This window comes from Notothenia rossii, assembly GCF_949606895.1.
Source record: "Notothenia rossii genome assembly, chromosome: 9".
NCBI lineage: Eukaryota > Metazoa > Chordata > Actinopteri > Perciformes > Nototheniidae > Notothenia > Notothenia rossii.
The window spans coordinates 31,722,441-31,735,463 of NC_136907.1; the positions used below are offsets into that span (position 1 = coordinate 31,722,441).

The window sequence follows — 13,023 nt, forward strand, 5'->3', positions numbered from 1 at the left end:
ACACTGCCAGCAGAGTTGTCCTCCTCAGAGGCAGCTAAGGACATTTCTACTCCACCATGTGGGGACATTCAGCAGGAGCTCTCTATGGCCATCTCCTGGCCGCTGTGTCCAATTACATCTCCCAGGTCTATATACAGTCTATGGTCTCTACCGTAGAATTTGGCCCAATTACAATCCGGCCCTGCACTCCATTACTCCCCCCTTCACGTGGTCAGAGATGGGAAGTAGCTAAGTAGATGAACTCAAATACTGTACTTAAGTACAATTTTGAGATACATGTACTTTAATTTAGTATTTCCATGTTATGCTACTTAGTACTTCTACCACACTACAATTGAGAGGTAAATGGTGTATTTTTAACAGTGGTGAACCGTCAGGGCCTTCAAGGTATTCAGAGAATACTCAGATAAAATGTTTATAAAATGTCAATACAATTAATAAATGAGAATCGTATCTGTGTTGTTGATCTGTAATATTACATTGTTACTCTGACTTGTTTGTCTTTCCCGGTCCATGCACTACGCATTTGAGTGGTTTTGTGTTAGAAAAAAAATGCAACCAATCAGATATTGTTCTGGGTCTCTATATCCTTCAACCAAGGTATTCTATATCCTTGATAGAATGCCCTGGCCCTTACGTATCGTCCACACGGTTCCGTCACGTGCTTCAACGGAGACGCTTCCCATTCACTTTGAATGGGGTGACGTCACGTTTTGCCGAACTGCATTGTGGTTCCGTTGCTTCACTTTGCCTCCGTTGCTCGCGCAGAAAGTTGAGAAAAGTTCAACTTTTCAAACGTAGATGGAAGCGCCAGCCAATCAAATCATATGCCAGTACAAGCGCTAGCCAATCAAACCGCTGCTTGTGTGTCCGGGGCGGGAGATTAATGTGATTGGTTGTTGGTCGCGCGCCAGACACACCCACCAGCACTCTTCAACGCGACGGACGATACGTTACATAACGTACATACGGTTCCGTTCAGGATAGCCCTTAAGGTCATTATTTGACCTTAAGGGCTATACTGTATAAGGCCCTAAAGCAACTTCTCCATTATATGTATCAAATGCACACATTGATGCCACCATATGACACAATAAAAATAGAAAGTACTACAAATAAACTGGATTTAATTTACATCTTCAATTATTAACATACACAAAACATTTTCTAGGGCTGCGCGAGTATGGCCAAAAGTATGAGTAAATCTCATTGTAAACTATTTAATCATCACCAAATTCGGTGATATGACTGATCATAACTCTTAAGCAAACACATACATTTAGCATGGTTTAAGAAACGGGCTCCGTGTTACAAGACGGGTCGGGGGGTTTGGGGGCCCCGCTGCAGACTCTCTGCACGGAGGACCCGCAGCAGAGGAGTCCGGGCGGTGCTGCAGCTCCTGATCGGAGCAGACACACGTTCACACACACCTCAAAGGAGGAGCATCATTCAGCAGACAGTGAGGCTACAGACAGAGTTCACTCTGTCACGTGGGGGTGGGGGGGCCGGGATATATGTGCCAGTTTGGGGTTGGGGCTGTATAAGACACCAACATCCTTAGCTAACATGTGATCATCAGTGCTTAAAGAGGCCCTATGATGCTTTTTGGAATGCTCACTTTCCTGGCGTGTGTTCAATACGTTTTTGTGCATGTAGATGGTCTGCAAAGACTCACATTAGAGGTGCTGCAGCCCAGGCAGTAAGAGAAAAATAAAGAGCTTTTTGAACATTAAAACATGGAGACATGTCCCGACGGAGACACTGAATATTAATATGATCCTGGAAGTATCCCCTCATGAGCTCAAACAGATACACACGGCCATTTTCACTGTGTGGCAAATGACAGTGAGTGCCCCATTTATTGTTTTTCAAACCAGTAAACATAGAAGACGGTGACTTTAAAACAATCACATACAAGACATGGTGTCAAACAATAAAATATAAAATATCCTTTTATATTTATATACTGTATACCCAAACAAATGAACATTGCAAGTTTGCAAAAGCTGGAATGCTCAAGAACATCAATGACTTTAAATATATATATTATAGATATATAAGGTACATTTCATATACATAGATTCAAAATGGACTTCTCCATTGTTTGATTCTCTCTACAGTCCTTTCCTGGCACATTGCACATAACCTCAGGAATCATAAATAAGTTAATTTCTTGGTCAAGGATGCAGATTATTATTTTAACCTGACTAGAAGTTGTAGATCAGTGCAGCCTGGTTTACACCTATAAGCATGGTTGTGTGATATCTGAGGGACTGGTGCCAATGCTGCTGAAAACTCATCAGTTGTGATGAAGCTCCACTGACCCACAACCCCCTGCTAGAGATGCTCCAAAGTACTTGCAACCGTACACACTGCCCCACTGTGATTCAACTCAAAGTTGTGTTGCCTGTGCAAAACTTTACACACCACTAACCATGTGAATGTGCATTAGCAATACATCGACAAAGTCAGCAAAAGAGCCAACCAGGGAACAAGATATGTCTCAAGACCAAATGCAGTGCAGGTAATGACTCTGAATCTCCAAACAGCAGCAGGAGATGCAGTGCATAAAAGCTAATGTAGTCTTTTAAAGACAATACAAAGCCTTTTCCATTTCGATGCAGCCATGCTTATCAGTCTGAATAATGTAAGTGTGATCATTCAAATGCTGTTGATACACAGGGTAATTGTTCTTCTTGCTGCACAGAATTGTTCTTACAGGCATAAGAGGCCTGTGTCGTTCAGTGTGCTGAATTGAAATTGAATGGAAACTAAGCCAAACTGGCAAAGTTTGTTTTGCCCCACACTCTTGGATATACATTGATTTTTTTACCATTTGCATGGAAGCATCTCTAGCTGCAGCCCTGTCACACGTGCAGAACATAAGGCATGAATCAGCAGTTTCTTCTCAACGCTCAATCCAGGTCCACACTTCAACATTTAAAGTAAAGGCAGTTTTTTTAAATAAATACACGCTATGGTCCCCTCACTGCCTTGTTTGCTACATCCTATTGAGGTAGACAGATGCATACTGCAGTAGTCACCATGCCAACTCCACCCTCCCTGATGAGGCAATATTTATCTTAACCAGCAGCAAAACCTTAGTAGTGCACATTAGCATGACATGATAAGCACATACTTTGTGGATGTTGCAGCTCTGTAATACTTAAGTTACTGTTCCCATATCGTTACACAATACATTAGCCATATTGTGCATCATTAATAATGACAAATCAGTTTAGTAGAGCTGAAAAGGCTGCCAAAATATGGCCGACTATTGCACACATCCATGCTTTGTAACAGACAGAATTGGTCAGCTTTCGTGTTGCCTTGCCGGCTGTAACCCTTAATGATATCTCCCTACAGATCAGAAACACTGGGTCGTTACAGTGTTTCTCTGATGTTGTACTTCAATGAACAACCAATAGCAGTTTCCAGGCACTCCACCAGGGAGCCTGCGGAGAGGAAGTCCAGCTCCACCTCGATGAATTTTATGTAAATGGCAAAATGTTGAGGCGACTCGTCACCTCCGTCACTACTCTGGTTTGTGGTGGCGCCGCGGCAGTTCTCCTGCAGGAAACAGGTCACAGCCGGGGGCTCACCATGGCCGTAGTGTTTGCCAGAGCCCTGGAAGTGCTGGAAGAGACTCTGCTGTATGGTCCTCTCCTCGGCGATGCCCAGGTAGCAGTATGTGACATTTGCCCCAGTCCTGTACCAGTTCTGTGACCCTCCCCCTCCATCAGCCTGACCCCTCTCTGACTCACTCTGAGGTAGCTCTTCACTGTCGTTCTGGGGAAAGATGTGAGCGGTGTCGTTACAACATGACACCGCCTCATAGCCGATAGCGTACAGCCCGTAGGCCTTGGGGATGTCCACAGGGAGGAGGTAGTGGGACGTGTCTCTGCTGCAGCCTGCTGCTCTGGACTGGGACACAGGGATCCACTCCACCTCCATGTGCAGCTCCAGGCAGCGCGCCTCACTGATGGTGATGTCCAGGAACTTGTAGTAGACATTCTTCCAATTCATCTTCTGAACTTTGGTCATGATGACGCGGCCCTCCGGCTTCTCTGGGTTGAAGTACTCACGGAGCCTCTTGCCCAGCGGGACCTGCGAACTGATCTCAGCGTAGTGGTAGCGCACGTCCTCTCGCCAGCGGGTGTTGTAGCCCACACCGAAGATGGCCAGTTTGTTGGAGAGATGCAGCCGGGAGAACTCGGTCCAGGTCTGGAAGTGCTCCCATTTCAGCTGGACCGACTCCAGTATACGCACCACCGTCTGCATCATGTCCCTTTTTCTGCAGAGAACCCAAGATACATTATAATGATGACGTAATAAAATAAGTTTTACATTTTATAAAAGGGCCAAACAAGTCGTGACCAGACACAATTATTCAAATGTGTTCTCCTGTTTACTGAAGCTTACGTAGGAAAAAAACGACTTTCAGAAGGTCTCTCATTCTTTTGTGCACCCTTTGACACAGTATTCAGGGGATGAACTACAATTCTTAAACAAATAACTACAAAGAAGTTAGGAGGAGATTCCTTAAAGTTTCTGTGTGTAACATTTGATCAATTCTGGCTTTAGGGACTACCTGTGGTAGTATCAAAAAGACACTCTGGCAGACAGCACCGCATATGGACACAGATTCAAAAATAAGATAAATCCAAGCTTAATGACATCTTAAAGCTAAGATAATATGTGTTGTATTGTACGAGTATGAACTAATGCTTTTGGGATACAGGGCCCTGTCCTGTTTTGACTGGCAGAGAGAACATCCCGTTCGGAGAAGTCGTTAAAAATCATTGGAAAAATGACAGTGTTGGCTTTTCAACAGTGTTTTGCAAAGCTTTATATCAAACATGTTCCATTCACAAAGACAGAGTGCTCCATTGTTCTAGTTGACTTACTGGGTTTGTTCGGACAGCTCTATTTGAATCTGCAGAGCTCTGTTTTTAGGCACCTGGATTTCTTCTAGAGGGAAAACAAACACACATATTAGCTCAAACAAACTCTTCCAGTGTTTCTTCTGCCATCTGTCCTCTCACTGCTCACTCACCAGTCTCCATGTCCCCCTCCTGGAAGGCAGAGTCCAGCACCTGGTTGCACCAGTCCTCCTGGGAGAAGTCCTCCAGCGTGCTGCTGTCAGACTCCATCTCCTGGTACAGCCCGCTGCTGTTGATCAGTACGGGGGCGCAGCTCTGGGAGTCCCAGCCCCCCTGACCGAACACCTTCTCCAGCTGCTCGATGGTGTAGCTACTCTTCCTCTTGCCGATGCCGTGCTCCTTCACACGGCTGTAGCAGCGCCGCAGCGTCTGTAGATTCAACATTCACAGGTTTTATAATCATATGCACAGTAGCTACAGTTAAGTTATGGCAATGGAAATATTAGGTCCCAAGCTCCTCCATCTGTGCAACATATTATATATAGGACATGAGAAAACAAATACAATAAATAAATAAAATAAAACTGTATGTAGGGGGAGAATAAAGAACTCACTCAGCTGTTCTTCCAGTACAGTCTGACTGCAGTGGTACAGCTGTACAACCCCCACAGCCCCTGGTAGACCCCCACACACATAGACTGTTATACCCCTGTGCAATAACACTGTCTGTAAATACACAACTTTGTGCAATATACACGCATGTGCAGTATACCCTTATGCAATTCATACTAACAATCTGTAAACATTACCATCTATCTCTTTAATTTTAATCAACTTATTTATCTGCTGTTTGTTTTTTTAACTTACTGTATTCTTCATTATTAATAACGTGTGCATACTTTGCTATTTTTCACATGCAAGTCTATTCTCTTCAATGTATCTGCACTATACTCCTGCTGCTGTAACAATATAAATGTCCCTGTAGCGCAGTGGTTCTCAAACGTGTTCTGTCATTCCCCACTTTGAACTGGTGGGCCTTTTCAAGCGCCACCTGTTCCTCATCGCTCCAATAAAATTGTAGGCCAAGCTTAAAATTGTCAAATGTATCGTGTAGTACATATGCCGGGCCTGTAGCGGATACAACCGTTACCGTTCTCGTGTGGCTCCAGCCTTAGTTTGGATGCATCAATCTGATCTGTTGGATCAGTGTTGGCCCCGAGATGGAGCTCATTGAGCAGAGCCAGGATCAGCGGGTCATCAATGAACTACTTTTAATAGTTACAATTATAGCTCGTTATGCTGCTGCTGTAACTCAGCACTTCCTGTATGTGCTGCACAATAACGGCTACATTTAATGTGAAGGCAGTGGTAGACCTTTAGTGTGAATGTTGACAATGCTTCATGTAGCTAAGATTGGCTCTATCTAGTTTTATATTTTCTCCATGTCAGGTGGAAGTTACCTCTATTTTTAAGATATGTTTAAAAGAAAGTTAGACTACTAAACGAGTAATATATTAAGTTATGTCCTCTCTAGACACTATACAGCAGATGTGTAAAATCATAATAAGGCTAAAACATAAGAAAAGAAGAAACACATATATTTGAGTGGATAAGCACAGCAGTGCAGTATTGGCTCTGATCACAGCACCTCAGCTATAAGCAGGAGTTTATCTTCTCACAACATCAGCAATCCACTAGAGATTCAGAAGAGCTCCAGCCTCATGTTTACTCACATAACAATAAGGTTCATTAAGAAACAATTGGGTAAAAGGGGGCAAATGGTATTAAATCAGTACTAAGTGTAAGGGCGTTTTTCCATGTATATTATATTATCTAAATATTGATTTAAAAAGCAGAACTCCATTTTGTTAATCCTTATTACTTGGAATCTGTTGAAATACAATTTTGACAAACATGTAATCTAAAATATACTTGTGATTAAAAAGGAAACATTAATGCATGACATGTGTTGACAGCTAATGCAATGGGGGCAAATGCATAACAATGTCACATGAATATGAAGCATTTACCCAAACTAGGCTGTCCTTTCTGGCTGATACATGCAAGGAGGGGAATGAATAAAATATTTGATGAATTCATCAATAGAATCTTTAGTTAAGGGTTGATTTTACTCTTATAGAGCAATGTGGTTCTAAATAGAAAATGCAGTAAAATCTGATATTGATGTGGTGATCATCATAAGGGCACAACTCAACTAAAGACATACACATTGGGTCCCTGTGTCAGATACATGACAATGCATGACCAGTATTTACTGTATAAGATAACATATTTTAAAGGTTGCATGTTGGTTGGGATACTTGATTCTTACATGGTGGGCTGTAAGCTAGTGTTAAAGGAGAGATGTTGCTGCATGTTAACAAGATGTACAGGTCCTGGCCCTCTCTGTGGAGGAGGGACCTGTCCGGTGTGTCATCTTAACCTGATTTACCTTCATCCTCTCCCGGCACTGGGACGGGGTCCTCTCGTACCCCAGCTCCGACAGGGCTCTGGACACCCGCTCGTACATGGCAGGACCGGGGGCCTTCCCAGAGAACACGGTGCCCGCGACCTCCAGCTGCTGCATCCTCGCCTCCGTAAGCCTCTCGTTGCCCCACACCGCGATAAGGGCGTTCGTCTCGGACGGTGTCCACGACATCCCCCGGCAAGCCGTGAAGCTGTTGGAGGATGAGGCCGCCGTTCGGCCCGCGGACCCCGAGCCCACGTTCAGAGGCGAGAAGCGGTTCGGGGTAGAGGGGCTGGAGTGGTACTGGTTACTGTCACTCAGGTCCTCCGACTCGGGGGACGGCACCTCGGTTTTCAGGATCTTTAACGGCGTCGATATCTCTGGAGAGTTGTCCGCGGTACTGGACGCCGCCATGTTGCCTCTGTTGCTAGGGGGAGGGGGGGGGGAGGGGGTGACGCTCGGGTCTTTACGCTGCACGGCGAGGAGAAAAATACGGTGCGGATCCTGAGAGAGGTCCAGAGAGGGATCCTGGAAGAGGTTGACTTTAAGGCAAACTAACTAACAATCAGAGGTTGAATTAGTATTCAGATGCTTTACTTGATTACAAGTACCATTACATTATTGTGAAAATACAAGTGAAAGTCCTGCGTTCAAAATATTACTTCAGTAAAAGCACAAAAGTATTATCAGCCAATTGTTCTTAACATAGTACAAAGTAAAAATACAAATTGTACAGAATGTCCTTTATGTGTGTATAACTATATTTATGTGAAATATCTAGATAATATTGTTGCATCAAGTAGCATTTTACTGCTGTACACAAACAAAGTTCTGATAGACTTTCTGTTGAATATTAAAATAATTTGACTCTTTTGTGATTTAGTTAGTCAGCAGTTTAATTTTTAGATATCCATTAGTAGAATGTACTCAAGTAAAGTACAAGTAGGCTATCTCAAAATTGTACTTAAAGGTGGGGTAGGTAATTTTGGAGAAACCAGCTCGAGTGCGAATTTGAAAATACACAACCGGAAAAAATCTGCCACATTTGAGAATATTGGTTGTCTATGGTTGTCATACAATGCTGGGAAATCATTAGAGAGATGTTTTTTAAACTGTATTGACTGCTGAGAGACAGAGTGGAAGGAGATTAGTTTGAACAAAAAATAATACCGAAGTCCTGATTGCTGATTGCTTGAAGTGTACACAGTGTACAGTAGGCTACTTGAGTAAATGTACTTCGTTACTTCACACCTCCGCTATAACAACAAACTTCTCTCTACAGTCATGTTTGTGCCATAGGTTTGTGCCCTCACAAAGACATAGACAGGAGCCTAGTTTTGAATTTCATTGTCTATCCTACCTCCTTTTGAAATTAAAAGATGAAATATTCCTCCTTTAATGTTGGCCTTCTACGAGTCTACAGATGAACAAAGCTTTGCCTGGAAATGGCTCTGTAAATGAGTTTTTTTTGTATGGTCTATTTTTGTTTTGTTTTGTTACCGCTTTCATCTTAGTTTTTTTTTTCCATTCTAATTAGCATTGAAGATGGGAACACAATTATTATAAATTATGCTGGTATTTGTTCATAAAATGAACAAAAGACAAACAATTAAATAAATATTAACACATAGACTCTGATTTGAATACAGCTTGAAGCCTATTCATTGTATCAACATTTATATAGCTCAGCAAAGGTAATGCACCTTGAAGGTTTGTCATTTCTCTAATTCCCCTCCTCGACTCCTATCCTCGTGACTTAGTCCCGCCCACAAGAGATGCGTGCGGAGGAGTCGAGGAGGGGAACCGAGGAGAGAGGAGGGGAAGCAGCAGGTGGTTAGAGAAAGGAGAAATCCTCTCATCTGAGCGGTCATTTTAAAGAGACTTCCATTAATGATGACAGGAGGCACAGCACTCTGTCTGATGGACAGAACTGTGGGTGTTTCTCAATGTCGATGACGCTTCCTTGGTAGGACATGTCCCTCCGAGTCAGGTCCTTCAGAAGCGAGGCAAGAATCCTTCCTAGCCTCGGAAAACGAAGAATGGTGGAACAGGCTAACAGCAGGTGTGCGTCATATGCGAGGCCCCGCCTTAAATGGAGCGTGATTTCCGCCAAAGCTTTGGAAATTGGTCCGTGCGCAAAGCATTGCGGGGATTTTAAGACCGCGGAGGATACACATGTGCAGCCTCGACATTTCCCGCAACGAAGGACGCCGGCCTCGGTAGACAGGGCCGGTCCTTAGCATTGGCGTTATAGATGTTAGATAGTTCACCTTAGTCCAGTGGTTCTCAAACTTTTTCTGTCAGGCTTTGGAGAAACAAAAATAGTCACGTAATGGGCCAAGGTAACATTTATTAAAATACATCAATATGAACGTTAGCATTCCTTTCACAAAAATAAAAAAATCACGTTGCTAGAACAGTGATAATAAAACAATGCTCCATAATTCTGTGTGGTCAAAAAAATAAATACATTATACAATTGTGCAATCCCTTTGTTAGAACAATAAGTTATAATACTTTGCAATCTGTGCAAAAAAATGAAAAGAAAGAAAATGCTGATATTTGGCAAAAAAGTGTGTCTTATCACAGCATTAGTGGCTGCAATGAGCCTGTTTTGCAAGGCACATTTCTTCAAAACGGGGTTGCAGGCTCAGTGGCGGTGCCAGAGATTTCTTTTGGGGGTGCTGTGGGGTAGCTTGACGTTTCATAGAGGGTGCTCAAACATTTGAGAGGGGTCTGCCTGAAGACCTCCACTCTCAGGACAGTTCCGGTGCAGACCTCCACTCTCAGCACACCTCCACTGTTAGTACAGGAAGTGACGATTCTGACGAACACGTTTTTCCCCCCGCCGATAGATAGATATAAATAGATAGATATAATAGAAAATAGTCTAATTTTGACCGAATTAATCAATAGCGGGTGTAACTAAAATACAAGATGTCGTCTTGTATTTTGCAAGATATATATAAATATATAAATATATACGATGTTATTTCGTATTTGCGTGACCGAATTAATCAAAAGCGGGTGTAACTAAAATACAAGATTACGTCTTGTATTTTACAAGATATATATATATATAAATATATACGATTTTTTCGTATTTGCGTGACCGAATTAATCAATAGCGGGTGTAACTAAAATACAAGATGTCGTCTTGTATTTTACAAGATATATATATATATATATGGACACAGGCCGTGGGGGGACACCCGAGACCGGGGAATGTCCCCGGTAGAAACCGGGTGAAATAGCCTAAAAAATAATAAAACCGGGGAAAATAGGGGGGAAAGTGAAAAAAAGTGTCCGAAAATAGGCACTCGTGAGGCGGGCAGAGTCCCCTGTCAACTCCCGTTACATTCCTCCATGGTTTCATTTGAGCGAAATTTGAAAAATTCCATCAAATGAGTCCTTCGGTGGGCGGGAAAAAAACGTGTTCGTCAGAATCGTCACTTCCTGTACTGACAGTGGAGGTGTCCTGAGAGTGCAGCCTGCACCGGAACTGTCCTGAGAGTGGAGGTCTGCAGGCAGGCTCCCATGAAACATTTAGGGTTTCCCATTAATGTAGACGGTCGCTACAGTGGAATGTTCTACTGCAACACTCCCACGCAAATACACAGTGTACCCGCGACTGTTACAATGAAGGCTCGATAATCAACTCACGGCATATAGTGTAAGCAGGGCTTAAAGTGCTATTTTTATAGGTGGTGTGTGGACCTCACATAGGGGGGTCCGGGGGCAGATTCTTTTTTAAATATTGAAGTTAAATGCATCAATCTGGTGCACTTTGAGAGCAAAATGGAGAGATCTATGGATACATCTCTCAACACCCATATGAAACAGCACTGTTAACAGATTTACTTTTTCTTTATGGATATTTTACAAATCACCCTTTTAAACTTTATTCTTTTTTTACTGTCATATGGTATTTCAAACCTGTTTTTCATTTATTCTCTTATTTTTTTATAACTATAATGATCATGTAAACGTGTGCCTCGGAAATAATTGTTTACATGAATCGTGACCAAAACGTTTGAGACCCACTGAGATAACTTAGACTAAAGTTAACTATCTAAATACTCAGAGTCCTTTAGTTCACTCTCAGTCTGACAGGAGAGGACTCTCTCCACCTTGTTGTTGAAAAAGCTCCTTATATCCGTTAGCGTAGCTCGCTAGCACCAGAAGCTAACAACAACGATCTCCGGTGCGCTCTCTCTCTCGCTCGCACACACACACAAAATGGCTCATACAGAGCCGAGCTTGAATGAAACACAGAGACCCAGATGTAATTGTACTATACTGTATCATATTATTTTAGAGTCAAAACATTTTCAAATTATGACTTATTTATTTTTAATAACAATTTTTCCTCCTGGTCTCTCGCGCCCCCCTGTCATGCCTCTGCACCCCTCAGGGGGGGCGCGCCCCCGACTTTGAGAAACACTGCTTTTGTCTAAATGCGCAATTCCACTACAGGCGCGGTTTAAGCGTGCCGTGCCCGGCCGGTTTTTTGTTGCGTTTCCACCAGTGGCGTTTTCTCCCGGAGGCCAAGGGAAGCCAGGCTTCCCCTGTTTTTTCGGATTCTAGTTATAATTTAAATAAAAACACTTTGTTTTGTTTCAATAATTCTCCTTTGCTGTGTGTTGCTACCGGCCCGTCCCTCCCCAATTCTCATTGAGTATTTTACAAAGAGTGAAACAAACAGCGCCCCTCTAGATGTTATGGTGAAACAGTAGATTGCATTCACTGTTGCGAGAGGAGGCCAGCCGAATCTGGCTTCCCTTGGTAAAAAAAAACGTGATGCCCCTGCCAACCTGTGATTGGTCAGGGCCATGCCAAGGGAAGCCAGCCGCCTCTTGCTTCCCTTCAGAGGCGGCTGGCGATTTGATTGGACACTGCCATCCAATCAAATCACATCAACATCAGTTTTAATACTGTAACTGTCATCACTGCCGTTAGAAATGATCAAGCAAATGAAGCATTATGGAGGGTGGAGATTTGGCGTACTTAATCAAACATAACTTTACTAAACTTCTGCTACAGCAGCAACTAAAAAGTAAATCAGATGACAGGCCAATGCCCGCACTCGAGCTGTGTACACAGAGGAAAAAGGGAGCAAAAAGATGTTCAATGAGGACAATTATGTCCGCACGGAGTGGCTGGAAGCGCTAAACTTCAGCGTCTATTTTGCTGGCCATGTCTTCTTTTTGACAAGGATTCGTGCTCCCTGAACAATCCTTGGGCAACTTCAGGATTCATCGACCTTGCCAACCTGTCACGGGCAATTGAGAGGCACGCTAAATCAAGAAATCACATAGATTGTGCTGTGAAATTGAAGCTTTTTGGACACGTCAGGATTGACGAGGCTCTGGATTTAGCAAGAACCATTAGCACAAAGAAGCACAATGAACAAGTAAAAAATAACCGGGATATTCTGAGGGAACTCATCATTGCTGCCCTGTACCTTGCGCGTCAAGAACAAGCATTCAGGGGACACAATGAGGCCGCTGGCAGCTCTAACAGGGAACATTTCGTGGAGCTAGTACGTGCATTTGCAGAGTTTGACACTGCACTTGCGGAGCACTTGGGATCGTCAACAGTCTTCAGCGGTATGTCAAACACCATACAAATGACATAATTGAAAGCATAGCTCGTTCTATCCAGGATGAGACG

The 13,023-nt window shown here is 43.2% G+C and overlaps 1 protein-coding gene across 2 annotated transcripts; it reads right to left on the reverse strand.

Moving 5' to 3' along the window:
• Nucleotides 1-1,822: 1,822 nt before the first annotated feature.
• On the reverse strand, nt 1,823-7,806 carry msantd2 (Myb/SANT DNA binding domain containing 2). Of its 2 annotated transcripts, none has more exons than XM_079650735.1 (4): nt 7,336-7,806; nt 5,057-5,312; nt 4,908-4,971; nt 1,823-4,294 (listed from the first exon to the last, which is right to left on the reverse strand). In XM_079650735.1, exons 1-4 carry the CDS (start codon nt 7,762-7,764, stop codon nt 3,385-3,387), a joined length of 1,659 nt encoding a protein of 552 aa, XP_079506861.1. In that variant the 5' UTR covers nt 7,765-7,806; the 3' UTR covers nt 1,823-3,384. The 2 variants fall into 2 exon arrangements, with proteins under 2 accessions (XP_079506861.1, XP_079506860.1); XM_079650734.1 differs by having other exon boundaries at nt 4,908-4,968; nt 7,336-7,787.
• Nucleotides 7,807-13,023: the final 5,217 nt, after the last annotated feature.